Source organism: Lissotriton helveticus, chromosome 11, assembly GCF_964261635.1.
Source record: "Lissotriton helveticus chromosome 11, aLisHel1.1, whole genome shotgun sequence".
Taxonomy (NCBI): Eukaryota; Metazoa; Chordata; class Amphibia; order Caudata; family Salamandridae; genus Lissotriton; species Lissotriton helveticus.
In genome coordinates, this window is record NC_136072.1 from 1,185,882,554 (window position 1) to 1,185,909,049 (window position 26,496).

The 26,496-nt window shown below is 51.8% G+C and overlaps 1 protein-coding gene across 1 annotated transcript in view; it reads right to left on the reverse strand.

The window, feature by feature from the left end:
- PIWIL1 (piwi like RNA-mediated gene silencing 1) overlaps window positions 1-26,496 on the reverse strand; it is a 1,966,306-nt gene that overhangs the window by 314,028 nt on the left and 1,625,782 nt on the right. The window contains exon 15 of the mRNA XM_078668015.1: window positions 4,436-4,636. Within this exon, the coding sequence (XP_078524141.1) occupies window positions 4,436-4,636 (201 nt within the window). The remainder of the gene's footprint in view (window positions 1-4,435; window positions 4,637-26,496) is intronic.

The following is a 26,496-nucleotide window of genomic DNA, read 5'->3' on the forward strand; positions in this document are numbered from 1 at the left end:
TGACTCCTTTTCCCCATTGACACCTTTTTGGACGTCTCGATCCCTGTCTTCGGATCGAGCACCTTAGACCATGCCGTCGGGGGCAGTCCGAATTTTATCGGTGGCGTTGTATTTGTCGACTGACTTGACTGACCTTCGGGGCTGGCGTCGTCATCGGTCTGACCTACTTTGTCTTTTCGCCAATACGTGGTTGGCCTTGCGTTGACTTAGGCGCCTGTTGTGTTGTAGGCGCCGCCTTTTGCCTCGACGTGGTCCTTCGAGCCGGTCTTGGACTTCTGCTCGAGGCCTTTGAGGAACTGTGGCCTGTAGACTCGTTGCTTCGGATCGAGACCCTTCCGAGACTCGAGTCCCTTGTTTGTGTCGCTGTCTGTCGACGGTGACCTCGTCAGCTCGACGTGCCGGACTTTGGATACAGACTTCAGCGTACCGATCTTCGGGTCGACACTCTTTGTGACCCCGCAGGGTTGTCGACACCCTTTTTCTTCGTCGAACCCGATGGATCCGAACTCTTCAATCCGAAGACTGTCTCCAGCAGTTTCGGTTTAGTTTTCGACTCCACGGCTTTCGGTTTCGATTTACCCAGTGACTGGGAACGTTCGACCGATGGCTCGCGTGATAAATTCTTAGCCGGGCTGAGACGCGGGGCTATAGAATGTTCGGTATGATCTTGGCTAAGGCCTGGTGGCGATGCCTCGACCTGAGCCCTTGGAAGTCTTTTTGTGTCCGTACCGGGCCCTGAATTCACTGTCGGGCCTGGTTCATCGCTTGAATCGTCATCGGCGGCTCCGATGGCCGAAGCGCCGTCCCTTACCTCGACGACGTTTTCATTCTCGACGCTTCCTTCCTCGTCCTCATAATAGTTGGAGTCATGCTCCGAACCGGGATCTGACCGCTGTTCTGGATTCTCAGTCTCGACGACTTCGTCGTCTTCTTCATCGAAGATATTCACCGGGTCGGGCGCTGGCCTCGTCATCGTCTGCCGCGCTTCGCGTCAATGTCTAAGCGTCTTCTTTGATCTGAATCGAGCACAAGCTAGGCAGTTGGCCTCATTGTGCTCCGGAGATAGCCACTTGTTACACACCAGGTGTACATCGATGTGTGGGTATTTAGAATTGCAAAGGGGGCATCGTTTGAACGGGCTCCGTTCCTTCGTCGATCGGGCCTCTGGTGTCGAAAAGCCCACGCGGCTCTCTTCGACGTCCTGCTCGAAAAGAACTGGAACAAGTACTCGGCACCGATCGAAATAACAATACCGACGACCCCGAAGGCCTTTTGGCCTTGAGAAAAAGTTTCCGAACTTGAGTAAAGAAAGTACACCCGAACCCAATGGCGGAAAAAAACAATCTGAGGATGGAGAGGATGCCCATGCGCACTGTAGTCCAGGGGAGGAGCCACCTATCTCGTGATACTTTGAAGACTCTTCCAGGACAACAATGTGCAATCATCCGGACCCAACACTAGGCGGCGATCTATGCACAGATATGAATTCAGCAGCCCACATGCCTCGAACACAGAGTTCGCCAGAGTCTTCCAGGTCGTCCACCCAATCTTGCTCGGAATGACATTGCCGGGCAAGAGGGTCCTCGGACCCGTCCCAGTTGTTGTCAGCCTCTGGAGTAGAGGGAGCTGGTCGAGGCGGCAGAGCCAGGGAAGGAACGAACAGCGTCCGCCGGGGCCAGGCCGGAGACGCTTCCCAATGTGGAACCCAGGCCGGAACAAAATGGTCCTGGAACCTGGGCAGGGGTGGGATAAACGGCACCCAGTGCGGCGCCGGGGGTGGAGCCGCGGGCGGAGCCGGCAGCGCTGCACCTCGTGGCGCTGGGACCGGAGTCAGCGGCGCAGGATCCTGTGGCGCTAGAGACGCCGGGCCAGCAGGTTCTGGACATGGGACCGCAGGGCAGAAGGCATGCCAGCGGGAGCCCGGGGCATAAAATGGTGGTCAATGGCAGCAACAAAATCTTGCACCTGCTCGGGAGTCGCTGACGGACCCGGGTATGGCCGGTAGGCCCCGGGACTCCTAGGCTCCGGAGGAGCCGTAGAGGCAGAGCCCCTATCCCCCTCGTCTGCCTCCGAGATGCACCGGGCGGACGTCGGAGAGCGAACACTTTTTATGGTGTCGCTTACCGGAATCTGAAGAATTGGAGTCCGAGGAGCAACTGCTTTGGTCCCTAGACCCGGAGCAGCAGCGTGACGAATGCTGGACCTCCAGCAATTTCCTACGTTGCTCCCACAAGGCCTTGGGGGCCATGGCGCTACAGTCCCGGGGGTCATGGTCAGTCTCCTGGCAGTAGAGGCTGACATCGTGGGGGTCCGGCACCGACAATTACGGCGACAGGCCCCACAAGACTTAAAGCCGGGCATCCCTACGTGCACCAGGAGAAAAAAGGGGGAGACAAAAGTCTCAAAATAGAACTCAAAAAGTGACTACGGTATGTGCTCAATCCAGATCTGCGCTTACTGGTGCGGAAAAAGAAAGAAATTACATCAGCGCGCATGGGTGGCGCCCAAGTACTCTGTGACGTCATCTCGGCTCTTACGACGCCAGTGACCGATGCGGAGCCGCAGGACACCACTTACTGACGCGCAGGGGTACTGCTAAGCAAAACTTTCCGGATCCAGTCCGACACCTGGGGATATTCTAAGGTAAGGAATCTATCACTAACGTGTCTCTTTCAGATACTAAATTTAGGAGTGTTAGGCGAGTAAAGGGTAGTAGCTAATGTGCTACCTAGCCTTGGGTTCACTATGCCCCCCCTATATGTCCACTTCCTTTGGAAAGTGGTGATAACCCTGTCCCAGTTACCTAAATTCAGCCATCACAAAGATTGAGAAATCGTCCTAAAGTGGGGGACATCAGGAAGCTCACTTTAGGGGTGTGTCTGACTTGAGTGTGCTCCACAACTATTTTCATACTTAATTTCCCAGACCGTCCAAGTGCCAAATGGGCCTCAAAGCAGAGGGTGGCACCTCCCAGGTCTGGGGAGTGTCAGGGACGCATATCAACGGCGGGAAAAGCATTAAAGCTTTTGGCTTTAGAATGCTGACTGCTAGTCATCCTGTTTGTAAGAGGTGTAAACATCTCCTGCCTGAAAAGGCATTGTTCCTGGCCTCAGAGGGAAGCGCTCTCCCCTCCAAGGGTTTCAGACGTGCGTCTGTGGTGGAAGGCTGGACTGGACCAGTCAGCCAGCACACTAGTGGACCAGTAGGTTTCAGGGAGTACCTCCAAGGAACCCTTTGGGTGCTTCTTTTTATAAATCTATCACTGGAATCAGCTTGGGTTTTTCGCTACAAGATGATTGTTACCAAACATTTTTAGTTTGAGTGAAGCCATCATGTACCTGGGGAACTCGTAATCATCAGTGACCCGTATATAAGATGGATTCCCTGTTCACTTGCAATGCCCAAGAATGGACTTGGACATCACAGAGGAATATCTGCTCAAGCAGCTACGTCTATATATGAAATATACGGCACTCTGGCTTACGGCTGTAAGGCCTGTTGTAGGGTTAAGTTACATACATTGCAAAGAGGGTTTGCCGTTATGGGAGTGTGTCATGTTTTATCTTCACTTTTGCTTGCACTCTTTCATGCAACCTGCAATGGCAGTCTTCATGTGTGCGGTGACGGATCCTGATGGCGGCATAATACCTCCCTTAGGGACCCTCTTTAGTACCCATGCTCCAGGTACCCTGGTCCCATTTACTAAAAACCTACAGGGGTGCTAAAGGTTTTTCCAATTGGGGGAACATTTGTACAGATTTAGGAAAATTGATTTGGCACTGGTGACCTGGATAGCAGGAGCCTTCTGCACTTGTCAAAATATCAACTAGCCAGTGCCTCCAAAGAAAAATCCATATTGCGTACAAGAGACAAAAGATGTGGCAATTCAAATGACTAACTACCCAATAACTCACTTCACTTTGAATCTAGTTTCTCAAATCGAGCCTCTTTTACTGTACCCAGCTAGGTTTCGGCTACTTCAGTTCCAAACCATACATATTAACCCACACATAAACCTAGAAAACAGAGGAGAAAGCACTCAGCAAGTCTAATGGCTGGGAAGAAAAACAGCAGGTGTAAGGACAATTGTGTACAGCTTACAATTTTCTTTTTTTTTAAAAATCAATTACTCAATTTACACTCCGTTATTTTACACAACATAATGCAACCCAAAACTTACAAAAAAAGAATGGAGATGCAAAAATTAAAGACTGTGGAGGGCAAATTAACAACAAAGGCACCCAAAGAGCAATTATTAAGCCAAAGCAAACTGAATTGTCAGCATGCAAAGGTTTCTTTATGATATATTTGCTTACACTAACTTAACACTGCAGTTCAGCACCAGACTGTCGGTCCACAAAAAATGAGCCTCAAATTATGCCATAATGAAAACAGTATCAGAAAAATAATGTTAATGAATAAAAAGATAACTTACTGGGATTTCTACACTCCAGAGCTCACCTCCCATTTTACAGTTCATTTGCAAAGCAATCTTTGTGGCAACTGTCATGACAGTCTGTGGTTTGCTTAGAGTTCTAGCCAAAACACACTGACTTGGAGTAGGACAGTCTGTGCACAGGAATTTCTTAATAGCATCATACTTATCTTTGCGGTCACTGGAAAGCAAGCAGACAACCTACAGAAAGGAACAAACAAAATAAAAAATGTGTTCAATAAACAGCGCACAAACTGGAATTAGTGGGTTATTAAAAAATTAAATGAAAAATTAAAGGCAAATAAATCTTAGAGATACTTGAACACCAGCATGTGCACACATTTGAGCAATAGATTGATTCTCTAAAAAGTTATATTTGCAGAAAAAACAAGTTCCTTACCTGTACACAGTGTTTCTCCAGTATTGATAGCTTTCATAGAATCACATGCTTGAATCTTACCTGTTGTCATGGTTGGAGTCTTGCAATAGTTAGAAAAGCAGTACTATAAAAGTACATTAGAAAACATCAAAAGAAAAGGAAAACTTTAACATCCATCAGCATCTTTTATAGGTCTAAACTTAAACCAATCAGAGATTAGCTCTAAAACCCCAACTACTTAGCAGAACAGCCATACCTCAGATTTCGTGCACCAGTGTGTTAGGTTAAGTAGACGCAGGAGGTAAAAAGTGGCAAGCCTATACGGGGAGGAGGAAGAACTGCATGCAAATCTATGAAAGATATCAATACTGGAGAACCATAGTGTACAGGTAAATAACTTGTTTATTGTCTAGCATTGAATCTTTCATAGATTTGCATGCTTGAATCAGAGTAGTTAGCAGTACCATTTCCTTAATCATCGCGAATAGGCGTAGATCCATCTGCATGCCTATGAATAAACATGTATATATATCTATATAATGTGAATGTAATCCAGAAAAAGGAAAATGCTACCTACCAGTATGTGAGAAGTTGGCCTGATGTGCAGTGTTCACTATTCTAGTGATCACTATATATCAGTCCTAACAACCCTTATTGATGATTGGTTGTAAGTCAACCTTATAGACCAGCTATCCTAGTAGCATGGATACGAGCAGTCTAAGGCTAAGACTCTAGAGGGCGTGTTAAGCCAGCTGTTTTACCATCACATTACCCCTTGAACACCCAGTGAAAGGACACCACACAAGTGTTATGAAAATAAACAATGTATTTATTAGAATCACAACAACCCTGTACTCTTTATGAGGACAGGGTGCTAAGCACACAACAAAACTCTTATGAAAATACTTAAGTTAGCACGTTTTACACAAATGCCCGAGGGGCACGAAAGACCATATACTCTAAAAGTGGAATGCGAAATTACTAGCAGGTAAGTACAGTACTAATAGGCTTTGGAATCGCTAGGACTTGACTAGGGAATCGTTAGATTACTTCTAGGAGACCTAGGGGACTCGGGTGCAGAGTGTGCACTCTCACGCGGGATGCGGGATAAAGTCTATGGAGGCTAGTAAAGGCAAAGTTAGTGTTCACGGGCGAACCCGACCTGGTAGGGAGAAAACTACAGTGGATCCTGACCCTTGGATAGTGAGGCTATGCTGGGACACCGAAGTGCCGAAGTTACCTAGCCCAGGGGCTGCAGCTGCATAGGTCTGAAAAGACGTCGGGAATCTCGTTGCCGGACCAGGAGCCTGGAAGAAGGAAGTTGCTGGCAGGCGACCAGTGAAGAAAAGTTCGATGGATCCAAGCCTGGATCAAGGAAGAAGGAAACCTGAAAGCAGAGGGGACCAAGTTCTTGAATCACTAGCCAGTGATTAAGTGGGCACCAGGATGGCACCGGGCGAAGTCACCGCAGTCAGGTGAGTGGGCGCTGCTGGGCTCTGCAGTCTCTCGGACCAGGAGGCGTTGTCGGCGACCAGGATGGAGGTGCGAGCTGTCCCACGAAGGTTCTTGCTGTCGACGTCGCTGGACCCAGGATTGGGCAACAAGTCTTGGCAAATGCAAGGCCCACGCGGTGGACCTAAAATGGCGTCTTAGCCGGACCAGGAGGGTCCAGGGTACTTCTCCGATGGAGGGAAGCAAGGGCCAGTCTGGAGCAACCAGACCAGCAGCCGTGTTGTCGTCGGGCGTCGTTCGGAAGGCCACAAGCCACGGGCTAGTAGCCAAACAACGCGGTGAGCAGCAAAAAGCAGAAGGGCTCCACGCCGATCGTGGAGATGCTGGGGGGCTGCTCTTCGGTGCTGGAGCTGCTCAGGGTGGGGGCTTCTCGGACCCCAAAGCACTCACCAGGAAATTACTCGGTGGGCTTGCTGTGCAGAAGTCGTGCAGTCTTGGCGATGGCCGGTCCCTCGAGGTCTCGTCGCACCCACGGTTCTCAGCTGTGCTGTAGAGGTGGGTAGAGGTCAGAGGTGCCAGGGAAGCCGGGTCTCGTCGAGCTGGGCAGTCGGATTCCGGAGGAAGGACGTGCAGCAGACCGCAGTGTTCTTAGATCGTGCCTGCGGATGCAGGGTGACTACTCCTTAGCCACAAGGGAGAATCTTGAGGAAGAAATCGTGAAGTCCTTTCGTGGAAAGTGGTATCTTGATTCCAAAGATGATCTGATTTGGAAGGGGGCCAGTCTCTACCTTTATCTTGGAAAAGGGGGCTGGCACGCGACTAAGTCCTGCCCTAGGGGTGGGACCAGGAGGGGGGTGGTTACACCCACTTCCTTGGCGGGCTTTTCCCCAGCACAGGGTCTGGAGTGTCCCTGGAACTGGTTTAAGCCAGCCTATGCACAGTGAGCACCGGGGTGCCACGTGCAGTCACCTTCCTCTGAAGCCCTGCCTACCTACAATACACAAAACCCTGTCTGGGACGGTGCTGGCACCGCCCCTGGCAGGAAACCCTTTGTCCTTATCTCCTGCTCTGGGAGGACTCCCAGCAGCAGGAGGGCAGACTTGTGTCTCGGTGGCAGCATCCATTTTGTGGATGCTAAGGCTCTGTCTGACTTTTAACCGGGTTATAGGTTACATGCATGTCGTGTCCCTCTAGAAGGGTGGAATGCTAACCCCGTCGCCAGAATTGGCGAGGGGTTAGTATTCCAATTCGTATGACACCTTACTCGACATGTTTTGATAAAGCGATACCAGAGTTGGCATATAACCGCGAGGATTATAATGCACTTAAGAGTATATGGTATGCGATATCATGGAAACGGCTAAGGGATGGATCCCGAAAGCCGCAGACAGGCTCAGCTCATGCCAGAGCACCATCTCACACGATTCCAAGCACTCTGCCTTCAGGATTGTTAAGGCCTGCCATAGGAGTGACTGATAGGAGATCTGTGTGTCCATTTTTAGGGTTAGATATAGGTATACTATATCTAAAGCAAAGGGTGATTACACCACCTTGCCCCAGCTGTCAAGCAGCCAGTTGTGTCAGATTTGGATGGCCAGCCAGGGGTGGCATAATACATGCTGCAGCCCCTGGTAGGCCCTGGGTACACCTATGCCCTGGGTACCTAAGGTACACTGTACAGGGACTGGTAAGGTGACTCAGTATCCAATTTAGATATGTACCTAAGGTACATGGAATCCATTTTACAGAGAGAGCAGTAGGCCTGGGGTCCTGAATAGCAGGGCCCCAGGTCAACTAAGTCAGAAAACCAGCAAAACACCAGGCAAAAAGTTGGGGGCAACCATAGTCAGGGATCTACCTTCCTACACAGTATGCATCTGTTCTTGGCATGTAGGGCTGCTGACATTTATATCTGTGCATAGATCGCCGCCTAGTGTTGGGTCCGGATGATTGCACTTTGTAATCTTGGAAGAGTCTTCGAAGTATCACAAGATAGGTGACTCCTCCCTTGGACTACAGTGCGCCTGGGCATCTTCTCCATCCTCAGATTGTTTTTCGCCATTGTGGCAGAGATGGAGATAGGAAAGTAAGAGATGGCCATGCCAAAGATAATGCTGCAGCTGCGACAGGCACCGGGGAGGAGGGTGGGCGATATGAATGTCAGCAGCCCTACATGCCAAGAACAGATGCATACTGGTAAGTAGCATATTCCGTTCGAGGCATGTGGGCTGCTGAAATCATATCTGTGCATAGACTGGTTAGCAGTATCTCCTCTAGCGGTGGCTACCTGTGCCAGCTGCAGCAGTTTGGAAAAGAGTTTTGAGGACAGCCTGGCCTACAGCAGCTTGCTGTTTTGCTTGCACGTCTACACAGTAGTGTTTTGTGAAAGTGTGTATGGTGGTCCATGTGGCTGCCTTACAGATGTCTTCAAGAGGAATATTTCCCAGGAAAACCATGGATGCCCCCATTTTCCTTGTAGAGTGTGCTCTTGGGGGGGCGGTTAAAGTGCGTTTTGCCTTTTGATAACATATTTGAATGCATTTAACTATCCATCTGGCTATTCCTGACTTTGAAATAGGATTTACTTTGTGTTGTGGTGCAAAAGCAACAAATAGTTATTTTGTCTTTCTAAATGATTTAGTTCTGTCCACATAATAAAGTAGAGCTCTTTTTACATCTAGTGTGTGTAGGGCTCTCTCAGCTACTGACGAACAAGTTACTTACCTTCGGTAACGATATATCTGTAAGAAACAGTAGTTAGCATTAGATTCCTTACCTTAGAATATCCCCAGGCGTCCGTCTGGATCCGGAAACTTTTGCGTAGCAGTACCCCTGCGCGTCGGTAGGCGTCGTCTGCAGGCGTCCCCTGCGGCTCCGCGTCGTGATGACGTCGCTGGAGTATATAGACGCCGCCTCCGCGCGCTGATGTCAGTTCTTTGCACACAGCTTTTCCGCGCCAGAACACGCAGAGCCATGTGAGAACTAACACTGGTGCCATTTGAAACTAGGGCCCTGAAAGGGATGACCTTAACCCTAGGTATCAGTTCGCAGAACGGGGAGGACGGGTGGGGCGGTAAGGAATCTAATACTAACTACTGTTTCTTACAGATATATCGTTACCGAAGGTAAGTAACTTGTTCATCTGAAAGAAACAGGTTAGTATTAGATTCCTTACCTTAGAATAGATACCCCAGCAATACCAACCCCGGTGGTGGGTCTGCGAACCAATACAAACCTACACCAGAAAGTCCTGGAGGACCGAACGGCCAAAGAAGCCATCCCTCCGGACTTGACTGTCCAGGCAGTAGTGCCTCGCAAAGGTGTGCAGCGAGGCCCACGTAGCCGCCTGGCAAATGTCCTGCAAGGGGACACCCCGGCCCAGGGCAGTAGTAGCCGCCGTGGCCCGAGTGGAATGGGCCCTCAGCCCAACAGGAGGCTCCTTCCGAGCCAAAGAGTAGCATGCTTTGATGCACAGGACGACCCACCGAGAGATGGTCCGTTTCTGTACCGCCCTTCCCTTCTTCTCACCCACATAGCCGACAAACAGTTGGTCATCCACCCGGAACTGGCGTGTGCGATCCATGTAAAATGAAAGCGCACGTTTTGGGTCCAGACGATGGAGCCGCTCTTCATCCTTTGAAGGATGCGGAGGCGGGAAGAAGGAGGGTAAGGTGATGGACTGCCCGATGTGAAAAGCAGAAACTACTTTGGGCAGGAAAGAAGGCCTAGTCCTAAGAACCACCTTGTCAGGATGGACGGACAAGAAAGGAGGTTTAACAGAAAGAGCCTGGAGCTCACTCACTCTCCTGGCAGAGGTGATGGCAACCAGGAAGGCCGTCTTTAAAGTGAGAAGACTGAGAGGACAGGAATGAAGCGGCTCAAAGGGAGAGCACATCAAGAATGTCAGAACGAGGTTCAAGTCCCACTGAGGCATCACGAACGGAACAGGAGGATACATGTGCGTGATGCCTTTCAAGAATCTCAGTACAATAGGGGACTTGAATAAGGATGGCTGATCAGGTAGCCTTAAGAAGGCGGAAAGGGCAGAAAGGTAGCCCTTGATAGTGCCCAGAGCAGAGCCCTGCTGGGCAAGAGAAAGAAGGAAGAGGAGAACCTCTGAAAGAGGGGCAGAAAGGGGATCCACAGCCTTTGCTGTGCACCATGCCACAAATCGTTTCCACCGGCAGGCGTATACCGACTTTGTGGAGGGACGCCTGGCTGCTGCCAGAATCACATCACAGACTTCAGGAGGCAAGTCGAATGGCCTCAACTGTCGCCGCTCAATCTCCACGCATGGAGGTGGAGGCTGGACAGGTTCGGGTGGAGGACCGTCCCCTGCTGCTGCGACAGAAGGTCCTCCTGAAGGGGCAGGCGGATCGAGGGACCGACTGACATGTTGAGTAGCTCGGGATACCAGTATCTTCGAGCCCAGTCCGGAGCCACAAGGATAACTTGGGCCCGGTCGCGCCTGATCTTCTTCAGCACTCTGGGCAGAAGTGGTATAGGCGGAAAGGCGTACAACAGACCGCAGCTCCACTCGCGCCGAAAGGCGTCGCCGAGCGAGTGCCGTCTTGGAAACTCCAACGCGCAGAACTGATGACATTGCGCGTTCTCTTCTGTGGCGAATAGATCTAACCAAGGCTCTCCCCATTGCTGAAAGAGGCCGTTCGCCACGTCCGAGTTCAGACGCCATTCGTGATCCACCGAGCACCGACGGCTGAGTTCGTCCGCCCTGGCGTTCAGAGAACCTGCCAGGTGTTGAACCGTCAGAGTCACGCCCTGACGTTCCAGCCATTGCCAGAGGCGCAGAGCCTCCTGGCAAAGGGTCCACGACCCCACACCGCCCTGTTTGTTGCAGTACCACATGGCGGTGGTGTTGTCCGTGAACACCTGCACTACACTCCCGTTGACAAAGGGGAGGAATGCCTTCAGTGCTAGGTGAATCGCCCGCAGCTCCAACATGTTGATATGGAGCCGGGACTCCGCTGGAGACCAGATGCCTCTGATCTCCGCCTCTCCCAAGTGGCCACCCCAGCCCTGGAGGGACGCGTCCGTCACAACCACGTGCTCCGGTTGGGGAAGGGAGAGGGATCTGCCTCTGACCCAATCGCGGTCCGTAAGCCACCACTGCAACTGTCTCACAGTGCCCTCCGAGATCAGGACATGGTCGGATAGGTTGCCCTGATGCTGGGCCCACTGAAACTTCAGGTCCCACTGCAGAGCCCGCATCCGCCACCTGGCGTGATGCACCGGAAGGATGCAGGAGGCCATCAGCCCCAGAAGCCGCAACGTCAACCTGACCGAAACCCGGGATAACGGCTGAAAGATGGGAATCAGAGCCTGAATATCCCGGACCCGCCGTTCCGGAGGATAAACCCGAAACCGCGCCGAGTCGAGAACCGCTCCGATGAAAAGGAGCTTCTGAGAGGGACACAGGTGTGACTTCGGCACATTGATGGAGAACCCTAGCTGGTGCAGGAGGTCTGCCGTCGTCTGGAGATGGCTGACGACTGTCTGGGGCGAGCCCGCCTTCAACAACCAGTCGTTGAGGTAGGGGAAGACTGAAACCCCTGACCTGCGCAGATGAGCTGCGCCCACCGCCATCACCTTCGTGCACACCCGTGGGGCGCTGGTAAGGCCGAAGGGGAGCACGGTAAACTGAAAGTGCTCGTGGCCTACCGTGAACCGCAGGTAACGCAGGTGGGCCGGCAAGACGGGGATGTGGAAATAAGCGTCCTGCAAGTCCAATGCTACCATCCAGTCTCCTGGGTCCAGGGCAGCTAAGACCTGAGCCAGTGTCAGCATCTTGAACTTCTCCTTCCGGAGGAAGCAGTTGACGTTCCGTAGATCCAAGATAGGGCGTAGGCCCCCTTTGACCTTCTTGGGTACCAGAAAGTAGTGGGAGTAGCAACCACACCCTACGTCTGGCCCAGGAACGCGCTCGATGGCCCCCTTGGCCAAGAGGGCCGTAACTTCCTCCTGCAGAAGTCGCAAGTGATCCCCTGATACACGGTGGTTCTGCGGTGGCATGGCTGGAGGAGTCGCCTAGAAGGGGAGGGAGTAGCCCCTTGGGACGATTTGCAGCACCCACCTGTCCGACGTGACAGTGCGCCGGTGGTGATGGCGAACCCTGCCTCCCACTGGCGTCACATGGGCCTGAAAGCACGGACTAGGAGGGTTTTGAGGCGGATGCTGCGGGGGAAGGTGTGGACTGACCTCGCCGCTGCCCCCGACCGCCTGGACGGCGGTTCCCACGGCCGCCACCGCGTTGGGTATTGCCCTGCGGTGCGTGGCTGGCGGCACGTGTGGGCGCACCCCTTCCGTGGCCACGAAAGGAGTGATAGGCAGCCGATTGCTGGCGCTGGCCCGAGAGGCCTAAGGACTTGGCCGTAGCCCTGGAGTCCTTAAAACGCTCAAGCGCATGGTCTGCCTTGTCGCCAAAGAGGCGACGGCCATCGAACGGCATGTCCATAAGCATGTTCTGGACATCGGCTGAGAAGTTGGCGGACCTCAGCCAGGCGTGGCGTCTGACCGCCACCGTCGTTGCCATCGCTCTACCCAGCGAGTCAGTGGTATCCAGCCCACACCGGATGGAATACTTGGCTGCATCCCGGCCCTCCACAAGGGCTTGGCCGAGTTTGGCCCGTACCTCCAACGGACACTCTGGCAGCACTTCCGCGACCTTATCCCACACAGAGTGGGTGTAACGTCCCAAGAGGCAGGCGGTGTTGGAAGACCGCAGGCCGAGGCTAAGGGATGAGAAGATCTTCTTCCCATACTGGTCATACCTCTTGGATTCCCGGTCCGGTGGGGCGGACGGGAATGCGGTCTGGGAATTGGAGGCCTGGATGACCAGGTTCTCGGGGGTAGGGTGGGAGGACAGGAAACATGGGTCGCCCGGGGCTGGGCGGTGGCACCTGGCCACGTTCCTATCTACGGGCGAACCCGTAGCGGGCCTGGACCAAGTGCCCAGCAGAAAGTCAGTCAAGGCCTCATTAAAGGGCAGCAGAGGCTCAGCCGAGCTTGACTGCGGTTTAAGGACCTCAGTGAGGAGGTTAGTCCTCACGGCCACAAAGGGGAGCTCAAGGCCCAAGGCCTTGGCAGCCCTCATCAGCACCACACTATAAGTTGCCCCCTCCTCGGATGCCACGGAAGGAGGGGAGAAAAAACCAGTGTCTGGAGAGGTGTCCAGGCCACTGGCCTCCCCAAGGTCTCCTGCCCAGTCCTCATGAGACTGACACTCCCTGGTCAGAGGGTCCTCAGACCCCTCCCAGTCCTCTTCATCACCCATCTCCTGAAATTCAGGGTTCTCATCTAATGGGGCCTGTTCGTAGAGATGGAACTCTCCAACCGGCGTCTGGAGCGGCGCCCATCGGGGCTGTCCCGACGCCGGAACAGGAACGAAGGTGGAACTGGGGACGGCGCCGCCTGAGGCCGGCGCCGGAGGTGACACCTGAGGGTCCGACGCCGGGGAGGTCGTCAGATCCACCGGCGACGAACCAGCGGCATCCTGCGGCGCCGGGCCCGAAGGCACCGGCGGCGTCGGAGCAACTGGACCCCTCGGCGCCATCGGGATAACGGGGACCTGCGGCGCCGGGCCCGAAGGCGTCGGGGCCGAAGCACCCGACGGCGTCGGGGCCGAAGCCGCCGACCCGCTAGGGCTCCCAGACGGGTCCGCTGGGCCTGAAGGCGCCGCGGAGCCCGTCGGAGGAGAGAGTTTCCTCATGGCCATGAGGAAGCGCTCGATCTCCTCCGGCGACGCGTTCAGCCCAGGGACCGGAGGGTGTGGAGCTGCACGCGGCGCCCGCGACTCCGACGGAGCCGCGTGGGCGGTGTCACCCGAACCCCCGGCCGCATCGCGCGAGCGTCGGGGGGAGTCCGAGGAGCGATGACGCCGCTTGGACTTCTTGTGCCTCTTACCTGACGACGACTTCGACCCGGAGGAGTGCGGCCTACTCTCGGAGCTGTGGTGGCTCCGAGCCCGCGACCTGTCCCTCGACCTCCCATGGGATCGGGACCTCTCACGGCGCGGGACCGACTGCCGGAGTTCGAGGCGCCTACGGGACCGCTCCTGCCTGACTTTTGAAGAGAGGGCCTGGGAGTCGGAGCAGGCCTTGTCGTCGTGGTCGACGCCCAAACACGACAAACACACACGGTGAGGATCCGGGACCGACATCAGCCGGTCGCAATCGTCTCAATGCTTGAAGCCGGGCATCCCTAAAGCACCGTTTCGGAGTCGAGAGACTCGAAATAGCAATCAAAAAGGATCAAAAAGTTAGTCAAAAAGTGACTAGGGTTACTGCTTTTTCCAGATCTGCGCTTGCTGGCGCGGAAAAAAGAAGAACTGACGTCAGCACGCGGAGGCGGCGCTTAAGTACTCCAACGACGTCATCACGGCGCCCACGACGGACGCGGAGCCGCAGACGACGCCTACCGACGCGCAAGGGTACTGCTACGCAAAAATTTCCGGATCCAGTCTGACGCCTGGGGATATTCTAAGGTAAGGAATCTAATACTAACGTGTCTCTTTCAGATGCTTGCGAACAAAACGGATGGTGATAAGAGCGAACCTTGATCTGTAAGGTATGAGCCGTCAGTGAGCTTGTTTCATAGCAGTGTGTTTCTTTGTTGGTTTAAAAAGCTAAGAGTTTTTATTGTTTCGATCCTTTTTTAAATCATTTGGCCACTAGACGATTGTTAGTACGCTCGTAGGTAAGACCATGCCTTATCACAAACTTGATATTGTGTTATTGTTTATTTGATCATATAACTCTGACCCCAGTCCATACAATCTTTCAGTGCCAGATCGTCAGAAGAAATCAGTGATTGTTCCATCAGCATTAGGATTTATTACAAGATATCTAAGGTACATAGGTTTTGGTCTGTTATTTGTGTATAAATTCAAACTAAGGTAGAAATTGTGTTGGAATTGGATTGAGTTTGTTTGTTCTCTTAATTGTTTCGTAGGATTACATTGAGAACTTCAAGTAAGTTTGGTTTAGATAGCTTGCCACGGAGGTGTTGGTGATTGGGCTTGACTCACTGATTAGTATAGAGTATACTCTTTTATTTTTTCTAAATGAATTGGTCTCATTTCCTATATTTTCTTTTGCAGCTATACCACTGAAGAAGAGACTCAGGTCTCGAAATGCATTGGGTGTAAAGTTAATAATGTACATTATAATGTTGATTGTAACATATGAAATTATGTGAAAAATATTGTTTTTGTAAAATTCTTCCATGAACCTTTTGGAAATATAAAAAGTTTATCTGAATGAACAAATGATAAAATGAATTGAACGTTTCATTGCCTAAACACTTCTTGTTGTTGCATGTCGTTGTCCCAGTCGCCCTTGAGGGGCTGGGCCTCCAAAGTTCATTTTTTTTAGTTTCATGGATCTGGCACACTGGGCGGGGCGGGAAAAGGGGAGGGGGTTGGGGGGGGAACTGTTGGGTGGGATGTTTACGTATACAATCTCAGTACCTCATTGCAAGGGACATCTACAAGCTTGGCATCACACCATGGCTACATCGAGCATCATCTGATGTCTGTCTGTTTTGCAGAATCCATGCACCTAACTGCCTCGATGTCCTCCCTTGTCTGCTCTGCTTCTTGTATACTGTAATGCTTATTGTTGTTTTTGAAACCAATAAACAAATAAAAAAAAAAAATGACTAAGGGGTAAAGCTTCTCCGGATCTGCGCTAGCTGGCGCGGAAAAAAGAAGAACTGACGTCCGCACGCGGAGGCGGCGTCTAAGTACTCCGACGACATCATCACGGCGCCGACGACAGACGCGGAGCCACAGACGACGCCTAGCGACGTGCAAGGGTACTGCTACGCAAAAATTTCCGGATCCAGTCTGACGCCTGGGGATATTCTAAGGTAAGGAATCTATCACTAAAGTGTCTCTTTCATATACAAACTTATGTAAAAACCTTCGGAAACATCACCGAATGGGCAATAGATTCTGAAGACAGCTAGAAATACAAGGCCTGAAACATCTGAATGGCAACTCAAAAGTGGATTCACCCTCATTATCCACCTTTTTAAGTGGGAAAAAGAGCTCAACTATTGATCACACACTAGGGAGTGAAAACGTAGCTTTCCAGAGATACAATTTCCAAAATATTCCACATACGGAGAGCAATCATTTTCCACAAACAATGCAATCTGAACAAAGGTTTCCTCGGTTGACGGCACCTTGTAGGAAGTTGGATACCTAACTATGGTAACCCCAGATTTTTTGCCTTGTGTTTAGCTGGTTTCCGAATTAGTTGGCCTGGGATCCTGATAATCAGGGCCCCAGGCAATCTGCTCTCTCTATAAAATGGACTCTATGTACCTTAGGTACATACCTAATTGGATATTGGGTCACCTTATGAGCCCCTGTATAGTGTACTATAGGTATCCAGGGCATAGGTGCACCCAAGGCCTACCAGGGGCTGCAGCATATCTTTTGCCACCCCTGGCTGGCCATACAAACTGACACAACTGGCTGATCACTCAGCTGGGGCAAGGTCGTGTAATCACCCCTTGCTTAGGTATAGTATTCCTATACCTACCCTTATATATAGACATATGCACCTATAAGTCACTCCTATGGCAGGCATTAACAATCCTGAAGGCAGAGTGCTTGGTTTTATGTGAGATGGTGCTCAAGCATGAGCTGAGCCCGTCTGCAGCTTTCGGAACCATGTCCTTATAGCTATTCTAGGATAATGCCATACCATATACTCTTAAGTGCATTATGTACCTCGCGGTTAAATGCTATCTTTGGTTTGGCTTTATCAAACCATGTCATGTAAGGTATCATACGCTTTGGAATACTACCCCCTTTGCCAGTTCTGCTGACGGGGGTAGCATTCCACCCTTCTAGAGGGAGAAGACACGTTGTGTAGGAAGGTAGATCCCTGACTATGGTTGCCCCCAACTTTTTGCCTGGGATTTGCTGGTTTTCTGACTTAGTTGACCTGGGGCCCTGCTATTCAGGACCCCAGGCCTACTGCTCTCTCTGTAAAATGGATTCCATGTACCCTAGGTACATATCTAATTGGATACTGAGTCACCTTATCAGTCCCTGTACAGTGTACCTTAGGTACCCAGGGCATAGGTGTACCCAGGGCCTACCAGGAGCTGCAGCATGTATTATGCCACCCCTGGCTGGCCATCCAAATCTGACACAACTGGCTGCACGACAGCTGGGGCAAGGTGGTGTAATCACCCTTTGCTTTAGATATAGTATACCTATATCTAACCCTAAAATGGACACACAGATCTCCTATCAGTCACTCCTATGGCAGGCCTTGACAATCCTGAAGGCAGAGTGCTTGGAATCGTGTGAGATAGTGCTCTGGCATGAGCTAAGCCTGTCTGCGGCTTTCGGGATCCATCCCTTAGCCGTTTCCATGATATCGCATACCATATACTCTTAAGTGCATTATAATCCTCGCGGTTATATGCCAACTCTGGTATCGCTTTATCAAAACATGTCGAGTAAGGTGTCATACGAATTGGAATATTAACCCCTCGCCAATTCTGGCGACGGAGTTAGCATTCCACCCTTCTAGAGGGACACGACATGTATGTAACCTGTAACCCCGGTTAAAGTCAGACAGAGCCTTAGCTCCACAAAATGGATGCTGCCACCGAGACACAAGTCTGCCCTCCTGCTGCTGGGAGTCCTCCCAGGAGGCAAGGACAAAGCGTTTCCTGCCAGGGGCGGTGCCAGCACCGTCCCAGACAGGATTTTGTGTATCCTAGGTAGGCAGGGCTTTAGAGGAAGGCGACTGCAAGTGGCACCCCGGTGCTCACTGTGCATAGGCCGGCTGGAACCAGTTCCAGGGGCACTCCAGCCCCTGATCTGGGGAAAGCCCGCCAAAGGAGAGGGGTGTAACCACCCCCTCCTAGTCCCACCCATAGGGCAGGACTTAGTCGCGTGCCAGCCCTTTTTTGCAGGATAAAGGTAGGAACTGGCCCCCTTCCAAATCAGATCATCTTTGAATCCTGAAACTACTTTCCACGAAAGGAACTCAAGACTTCTTCCCAAGATTCTCCCTTGTGACTAAGGAGTAGTCACCCTGCAGCAGCAGGCACCAACCCAAGCATCGCGGTTTGTTGCCAGTCTCTCCTCCGGATCAAGACTGCTCCAGCACGACGAGAACCGGCTTCCCTTGCACCTCTGACCTCAACCTACATCATCAGCCCAGCTGTGATCCGTGGGTGCGACGAGACCTCGAGGGACCGGCCATCTTCAGAACTGCACAACGCTTGTCCAGCACGACCACCGAGTGACCCTCGACCGAGTGCTTTGGGGTAAGAGAAGCCCCGACCCTGAGCAGCTCCAGCACCGAAGTTCAGCCCCCCTGCATCCACGAGATCTGCGTGGGGCCCTTCTGCTCTTTGCTGCTAACCGCGTTGTCCAGGTCGCTTGCCCGTTGGCTAGTGGCCCTCTCACGACGCTCCACGACGACAACCACTGCTGATCTGGTTGCTCCAGACTAGCCCTTGCTCCCCTCCAAAAGAGGAGCACCCTGGACCCTCCTGGTCCACTCAAGACGCCATTTTAGGTCCACCGCGTGGGCCTTGCATTTGCCAAGACTTGTTGCCCAATCCTGGGTCCAGCGACGTCGACAGCAAGTACCTTCGTGGGACAGCTTGCACCTCCATCCTGGTCGCCGACAACGCCTCCTGGTCCGAGAGACTGCAGAGCCCAGCAGCGCCCACTCACCTGGCTGAGGTGACTTCGTCCGGTGCCATCCTGGTGCCCACTCAAATCACTGGCTAGTGATTCAGAACTTGGTCCCCTCTGCTTACAGGTTTCTTCTTCCCTGATCCAGGCTTGGATCACCACGAACTCCTTAACTGGCCGCCTGCCAGCAACTTCTTTCTTCAGGCTCCTGGATCTTCAACGAGGGTTTCCGACGCAACTTGAACCCTATGCAGCCGCAGCCCCTGGGCTAGGTAAACCAAGTACTCCGGTGCTTCAGCATAGTCCCACACTCTAAGTGTTCGGATCCACTCTTGTTTTCGACCCACCTAGTCGGGTTCGCCCGAGAACAGTAACTTTGTCTTTGCTAGCCTCCATAGACTTTTTCCCACCTTACGCGTGAGAGTTCCCACTCTGCACACGACGTCCACAGGCCTCCTGCTACTAATCTAAGGGTTTAGTATTGTAGGCCTAGCGTTTCTAAAGTCTATGAGAATAGTTACTTACCTGCTAGTAATTCGCATTCCACTTTTGTAATATATGGTTTTTCGTGCCCCTCGGGCATATGTGTAAATTGTGCGACTTAAAGCATTTTCTTAAGAGTTTTGTTGTGTGCTTAGCTCCCTGACTCATAAAGAGTTCAGGGTAGTCTTGTTATAAATAATGAATATGCTACTTACCAGTATGCATCTGTTCTTGGCATGTAGGGCTGCTAACATTCATATCTTAGCATTAGATCGCCGCCTAGTGTTGGGTCCGGATGATCGCACATTGTTGTCCTGGAAGAGTCTTCGAAGTATCCTGAGATAGGTGGCTCCTCCCCTGGACTACAGTGCGCATGGGCATCGGCTCCATCCCCAGATTGTTTTTCGCCATTGTGGCAGAAGATGGAGTGAAAAGTGTAAAAGATGTCCATGCTAATGACTGAATACAATAGTACATCTGCAGCTGCGACAGGCACCGGGGAGGAGGGTGGGCGATATGAATGTTAGCAGCCCTACATGCCAAGAACAGATGCATACTGGTAAGTAGCATATTCAGTTCGAGGCATGTGGGCTGCTAAATTCATATCTTAGCATAGAATACATAGCAGTCCCTCCATCAGCGGCGGTTGCCCGTGCCAGCTGCAGAAACCTGAAAAAGTGTTTTGAGAACAGCCTGTCCTACAGCAGCCTGCTGCTTGGAATGCACATCAACACAGTAGTGTTTTGTAAAGGTATGTGGTGTAACCCACGTGGCTGCTCTGCAAATGTCCTCTAAAGGAATGTTCCCTAGGAAAGCCATGGATGCCCCCAATTTGCGTGTGGAGTGCGCCCTTGGGGGTATTGTTAAAGTGCGCTTGGCCTTTTGATAACAGATTTGGATGCACTTAACAATCCACCTGGCTATTCCCGCTTTGGATATAGGGTTGCCTTTGTGTTGTGGTGCCAAGGCAACAAAAAGTTGTTTTGTTTTCCTAAAGGGTTGTGTCCTGTCTATGTAGTACATCAACGCCCTCCGTACATCTAAGGTATGGAGCATTCTTTCCGCCACCGTTTGTGGGTTTTGGAAGAATGCCGGCAAGTCAATAGTTTGGTTGAGATGAAACTGTGACACCACCTTCGGAAGGAATTTTGGGTTAGTGCGTAGCACTACCCTATTTGGATGAATCTGAATGAAAGGCTCTTGGATTATGAGCGCTTGTAGCTCACTAACACGCCTCAGTGACGTAATAGCTATTAGGAAAGCTACTTTCCACGTTAGGAACTGGAGTTCACACGAGTGCAGTGGCTCAAAAGGTGGTCCCATCAGTCTGGTGAGGACCACATTGAGGTTCCACACCGGAGCTGGTGGTGTTCTTGGGGGAATGACTCGTTTTAGACCTTCAAGGAAAGCTTTAATGGCAGGCACTCTGAAGACGGAGAGATGCTGCCTGTTCTGAAGATAAGCTGCTATGGCGGATAGATGTATCCGCATGGAAGTGTACGCTAGATTGCACTTGTAAAGATGCAACAGATAGCAAATGATGTTAGGGATAGATGCATCTAGCGGGTTGATGTCATTGGCTGTACAATAAATGACAAAGCGCTTCCATTTTGCAGCATAGCATGCTCTGGTAGTTGGCCTCCTTGATGATGTTCATGCATTCTGGAGGCAGGTTAAGGTATCCAAACTCTAGGACTTCAGGAGCCAGATCGCCAGGTTGAGCTGTTGCGGATCTGGATGCTGAATTTCTCCATGGTTCTGCGTTAAAAGTCTGGGCGTGAGGCGCAGTCTTTGATGCGGCACCACTGAGAGTTCGAGGAACGTGGTGTACCATGCTTGGCGCGCCCACGTTGGAGCAACCAGGATGAGAGTCATCGCGTGCTGCCTTAGCTTTCTTGCCACCAGCGGTATCAGAGGGGCTGGCGGAAAAGCGTACGCAAATTTGCCTGACCAGTTCATCCATATCGCATTCCCCTGCGACTGTGGGTGAGGAAACCTGGCGGCAAAGTGTTGGCATTTTGCGTTTTCTTTTGTGGCAAACAGGTCTATCTCCGGATGACCCCACTGCAGGAAGTACGGGTGGAGTACAGATGGGTGTAACTCCCACTCGTGCATTTGATGGCTGTATCTGCTTAGCAGATCCGCCATCTGATTGTCCTTGCCCGGGAGGTGTTCTGCCATGAGGAAGATGTTCCTCTGAATGGCCCACCGCCACATGCCCTGAGCCAGATGAGACAGCTGTGGCGAGTGGGTGCCCCCCTGCTTTTGAATGTAGTACATCGCGGTCATGTTGTCCGTCCGGACTAACACTACCTTGTTGCACAGATGTACAATGAAGGACTTGAGCGCCATGAAGATTGCCATCAGTTCCAGATAGTTGATGTGCATCTTCTGTTGCTGCGTCGTCCATAGTCCCTGCACTGTGTAAGTGAGCAGATGAGCTCCCCATCCCTGGAGAGATGCGTCCGTTGTCAGGATAATACTGAGGCACAGGCTCCTGGAACAGTCGGCCCTTGCAAAGGTTGTGTGGAGTCCACCAATGCAGAGAGTCGTATGCCCGACTGGTAACCAACACTAGGTCTGTTAATTGTCCTTGAGCCTGTGTCCACTGATTTGCTAAGCACTCCTGGAGCGGGCGCATATGTAACCGTGCGTGAGGGACTATGAAGATGCAGGAGGCCATCATGCCTATCAACTGCATGAACACTCTCGCTGGAAGTGAGTGTTGTGGTCTGAATTTCTGGATGAGAGACTGCATGCTGTCCATCCTGACTTGGTTTGGTTGCGCCATGGCCGTCAGGGTATTGATTGTCGCACCTAGAAACTGCCGGACATGTGCCGGCTGAAGATGCGATTTTGGGTAGTTCAACGAGAAACCTAGACTGTGAAGGAGGTGAATGGTAGTCGACATGTCCGCGGCGCACTGTTGTTCCGACTTGGCTTGAACGAGCCAGTCGTCCAGGTAGGGGTAGACATGGATGTTCTGCCTCCTGAGGTGCGCTGCTACTGTCGCCAGACACTTGGTAAACACCCTTGGGGCTGTGGTGACTCCGAAGGGTAGGACCTTGAACTGGTAATGCTTGCCTTGGATAGTGAACCTGAGGTATTTTCTGTGGGACGGGTGTAGTGGAATGTGGAAATAAGCATCCTTGAGATCTAAGGTTGCTAAGAAGTCCCCTTCAAGGGAAGAATCTGTTGGAGTGTAAGCATATGGAAATGTTCTGACAGTATATACAGGTTGAGGGGACATAGATCTAGAATGGGTCTGAGAGATCCGTCCTTCTTTGGAATAAGGAAGTACAGGGAATATACTCCTGTGCCTTCCTGTCCCACTGGCACGAGCTCGATTGCGCCTTTTTGCAGCATCGCCACTACTTCCTGCTGCAATAAGTGCAAGTGCTCTGCGGACATAGGCCTTTGCCTTGGTGGAATGTTGGGTGGAGTGGATTTCAACTCTAGACAATAACCGTACTGGACTAGTTGTCGCACCCACCTGTCTGTGGTGATGTTTTTCCAGACGGGCAGGAACTGCTGCAGTCTCCCCCCGACAGGTGTCAAGTGGTCGGGGGGTAGTGACAGAGAGTCACTGTTTGCTTGGGGTAGAGGAGCGGGAGTTGTTGTTCCCTCTGCCGCGTCCTCTGGTGCTGTTTCCTCGGTAACCCCCCTTGTTCTGTTTGGTGTACGAGGATTGTGCTCCACCTCTAGAGAATTGCGATTGTTGACCCATCTGTCCTCTGGTGACTCCACGCGCACCTGAGCGACGAAAATTATTGCCACGAAACTGTTGTGACTGTAGGGCCCCCATTGACTTAGCAGTTTCGGTGTCTTTTTTAATTTTTTCTAGGGTGGTGTCAACATCTGGACCAAACAGTCTATCAGGATTGACTGGCTGATTAAGTATGGTCTTCTGGATATCTGGTTTAAACCCCGATATGCGGAGCCAAGCTTGTCGTCTTAGCATGACGCTAGTGTTGATAGCCCTAGCTGCTGTGTCTGCGGCGTCAAGTGCACACTTGATGGCTGCATTGGAGATCAGTTTTCCCTCCTCTATAAGCAGTTTGGTGCCCTCTTGGAACTGCGGAGGCAGGTGTTGTATAATCTGTTCTAGGGTGTCGTAATGCGCCCTATCGTAACGTGCTAAGAGTGCTTGTGTATTTGCAATACGCCAAAAATTGGCAGCTTGTGCAGCTACTGTTTTGCCTCCTGCCTCTAACACCTTGGACTCTTTGTCCGGGGGAGGAGCTTCACCCGTCGTCTGCGAGTTGGCCCGTTTCCTGGCATTTGCGACCACAAGAGAGTCCAGTGGCAACTGTCCCCGAATGTATGCAGGGTCCGCAGGTGCTGGTCTGTACTTTTTTTCGATACGTGGATTGACCACTCTCGCTCTGGTAGGCTCTTTAAAGATGTCCGCAGCATGCTTGAGGACTCCTTTGAGCATAGGCAGCGTCTTCACTGATCTTTCAGAGACTGAAAAAGTGTCAAATAGAAAGTCTTCTTCAACTGGGTCAGCATGCATGTCCACATCATGATTAGCAGCTGCCCTCTCAATGAGTGCATGAAAACCTGCAGAGTCCTCTGTTGGGGATGCACGTGCACTGAAAGGCTGTGGGTCTTGCCCCACACATTGGGTGCCCTGGTCACCAATGTCATCATATGAATCTGGCTGTGCATCTGGTTCATTGATGGGGAAGGTGTATTGGTCATCCTCATCATATCCCTCACCCTCAGAGTGATCTGGTGAGGGTGTAGGGCTCCGTCTTGGAGGAGGCTGAATAGGTTCTATGAGGCTTGAAGCGTCTTGAGGAAGCCTTTTCTTCTTCAGGGGGATGACATAGGAGTCCACTGGCTCTGAAGTGATCCTCCTCTTGTAAAGGGTTAATTTGCCTGTGTCGGCGTCGATAAAACGCTCAGAATCCTCTTCTGAGTCGAGTACCCTACTTGAAAGTGCCCCTGCCGTTGAAGAATCCGACTTCTTTGGCGTCGATTTGGTTGAAAAGGCCTTTGGCGCCTCTTTTGGCGGCAGAAGGAAAAGAAGTTTACCCGCAGGCTTTGCCGGAACGTCCATCGGCTTCTGTGGCGATGGCATCGGAGCCGACGTAGCAGAGGCCTTCTCCCTGATTCTCTGTAGTGAAGAGGCGATGAGGGACGCTTCACTTGCAGTGGGCTTTGGCGCCGACGAGGATGGCTTGACTTTCCCTTCGGATCCGACGTCTTGTTGGCCCTTCTGAGTCTTGGACGAGGATGCTGCCGCCGCCGACCCACAGACTTTGGACCGATGCGCAGACGTGCCAGCCTTCGGTCCGTGTGCATGTGTCGCCTCCGTGTCCACCACGCGTCCGACTAACGAAGTCCCAGTCGGAACCGGAGCCGTGCCGCTGGCTTTGGCGTGCTTGGACGGTGTCGCAGCAGCGGTTGATCCGTGCCGACCACCCTTTTTAGAGGATCCCTCCTCTGGCGCCGATTTCGACCCTGTGGAATCGACCGATTTCTTCGACTTCTGTGGACCGGAGGCCGACGGAGTCGATGAAGTAGCCGGTGCGGTAGCTTTTATTGGTACGGCAGCCATTTTAGGAACGCTCGAGTCCATAAGTTTCGGTTTCTATTTCGGGTCGGCCATTTTAGGTGTTGTCGACACCGTAGGTTTCGGTTTCGAAACGGGCTGCGCAGCAAGTGTGTCCGTGGCCGGGCCTGAAGGCGGGGCCGTGGTTTGCGGTACGGGGTCTTGGGCTAGGCCAAGAGGCGATCCCGTGACCCGATCGTGTTCTTCGTAGCATAGCTCGTCCCCTGAGCTATCTTCCGCGGCCCCATAAATCTCTTCGACGTCCCCTACCTCGTCGACGTATTCAAGGCCTTGACCCACTACTCCGTCGTCGTCTACCGGATCCGCCTCTACCTCCGTCTCGGGCGGGGAGATTTGGAGATGATGACTCTGGTCCTCCTCTTCTTGGTCGCCGAAGATATTTTCTGGATCCGGGGCCGATTGTTTGGCCTCCAGGCGCACCGCGCGCCGAAGCTTGAGAGTCTTCTTAGACCTGAATTGTGCACAGGCCTTGCACTTTCCGTCGTCATGGTCTGGTGAAAGGCATTTGTACAGACGGGGTGCAAATCTATATGTGGGTATTTGGACCCACAGAGCGGACAGTACTTAAACGGACTCCGCTCCATGCTGGAAAGTCGCAGTCGTGTCGCGCTGAGAAGGCCTCGATGTCCGAAGAGTGACAAAACTCTGCTGAAGCCGACTCAAAGAGACGGAAGAACTCGAGACCGTGCGCAAACAATACCGACGCTATGAAAACAAGGCCTTTTGGCCTTAAAAAGTTAGTTTTTCTCGGTTCCGACAGAGAGAGGTCGAGACCGCATCCGAACCCAATGGCGGAAAAAAACAATCTGGGGATGGAGCCGATGCCCATGCGCACTGTAGTCCAGGGGAGGAGCCACCTATCTCAGGATACTTCGAAGACTCTTCCAGGACAACAATGTGCGATCATCCGGACCCAACACTAGGCGGCGATCTAATGCTAAGATATGAATTTAGCAGCCCACATGCCTCGAACATATCTGTTTATTTTCATAACAACTTGTGTGGTGTCCTTTCACTTGGTGTTCAAGGGGTAATGTGATGGTAAAACAGCTGGCTTAACACACCCTCTAGAGTCTTAGCCTTAGACTGCTCGTATCCATGCTACTAGGATAGCTGGTCTATAAGGTTGACTTACAACCAATCATCAATAAGGGTTGTTTGGACTGATACATAGTGATCATTAGAATAGTGAGCCCTGCATATCAGGCCAACTTCTCACATTGGTGAGCAGCGGTTGGGATTTGAGCTTGCTGTTGTATTACCACACATATCCTAAGAATATCATTTGAAAGATCACATAAGTACTAAGGTACATATAACTAAGCTTAGAATACTCTGAGTTCTACTGAACCAGCTGTTGTAGCTCCTAGGGCCTAGCACACCCTAAACTACAACTCTAGCAAGGGATCAGTAGGCAAACATATAGTGTAGGTAAGTGCACCACTTACACCTCACTAGAAAAGCATGTCTACCCA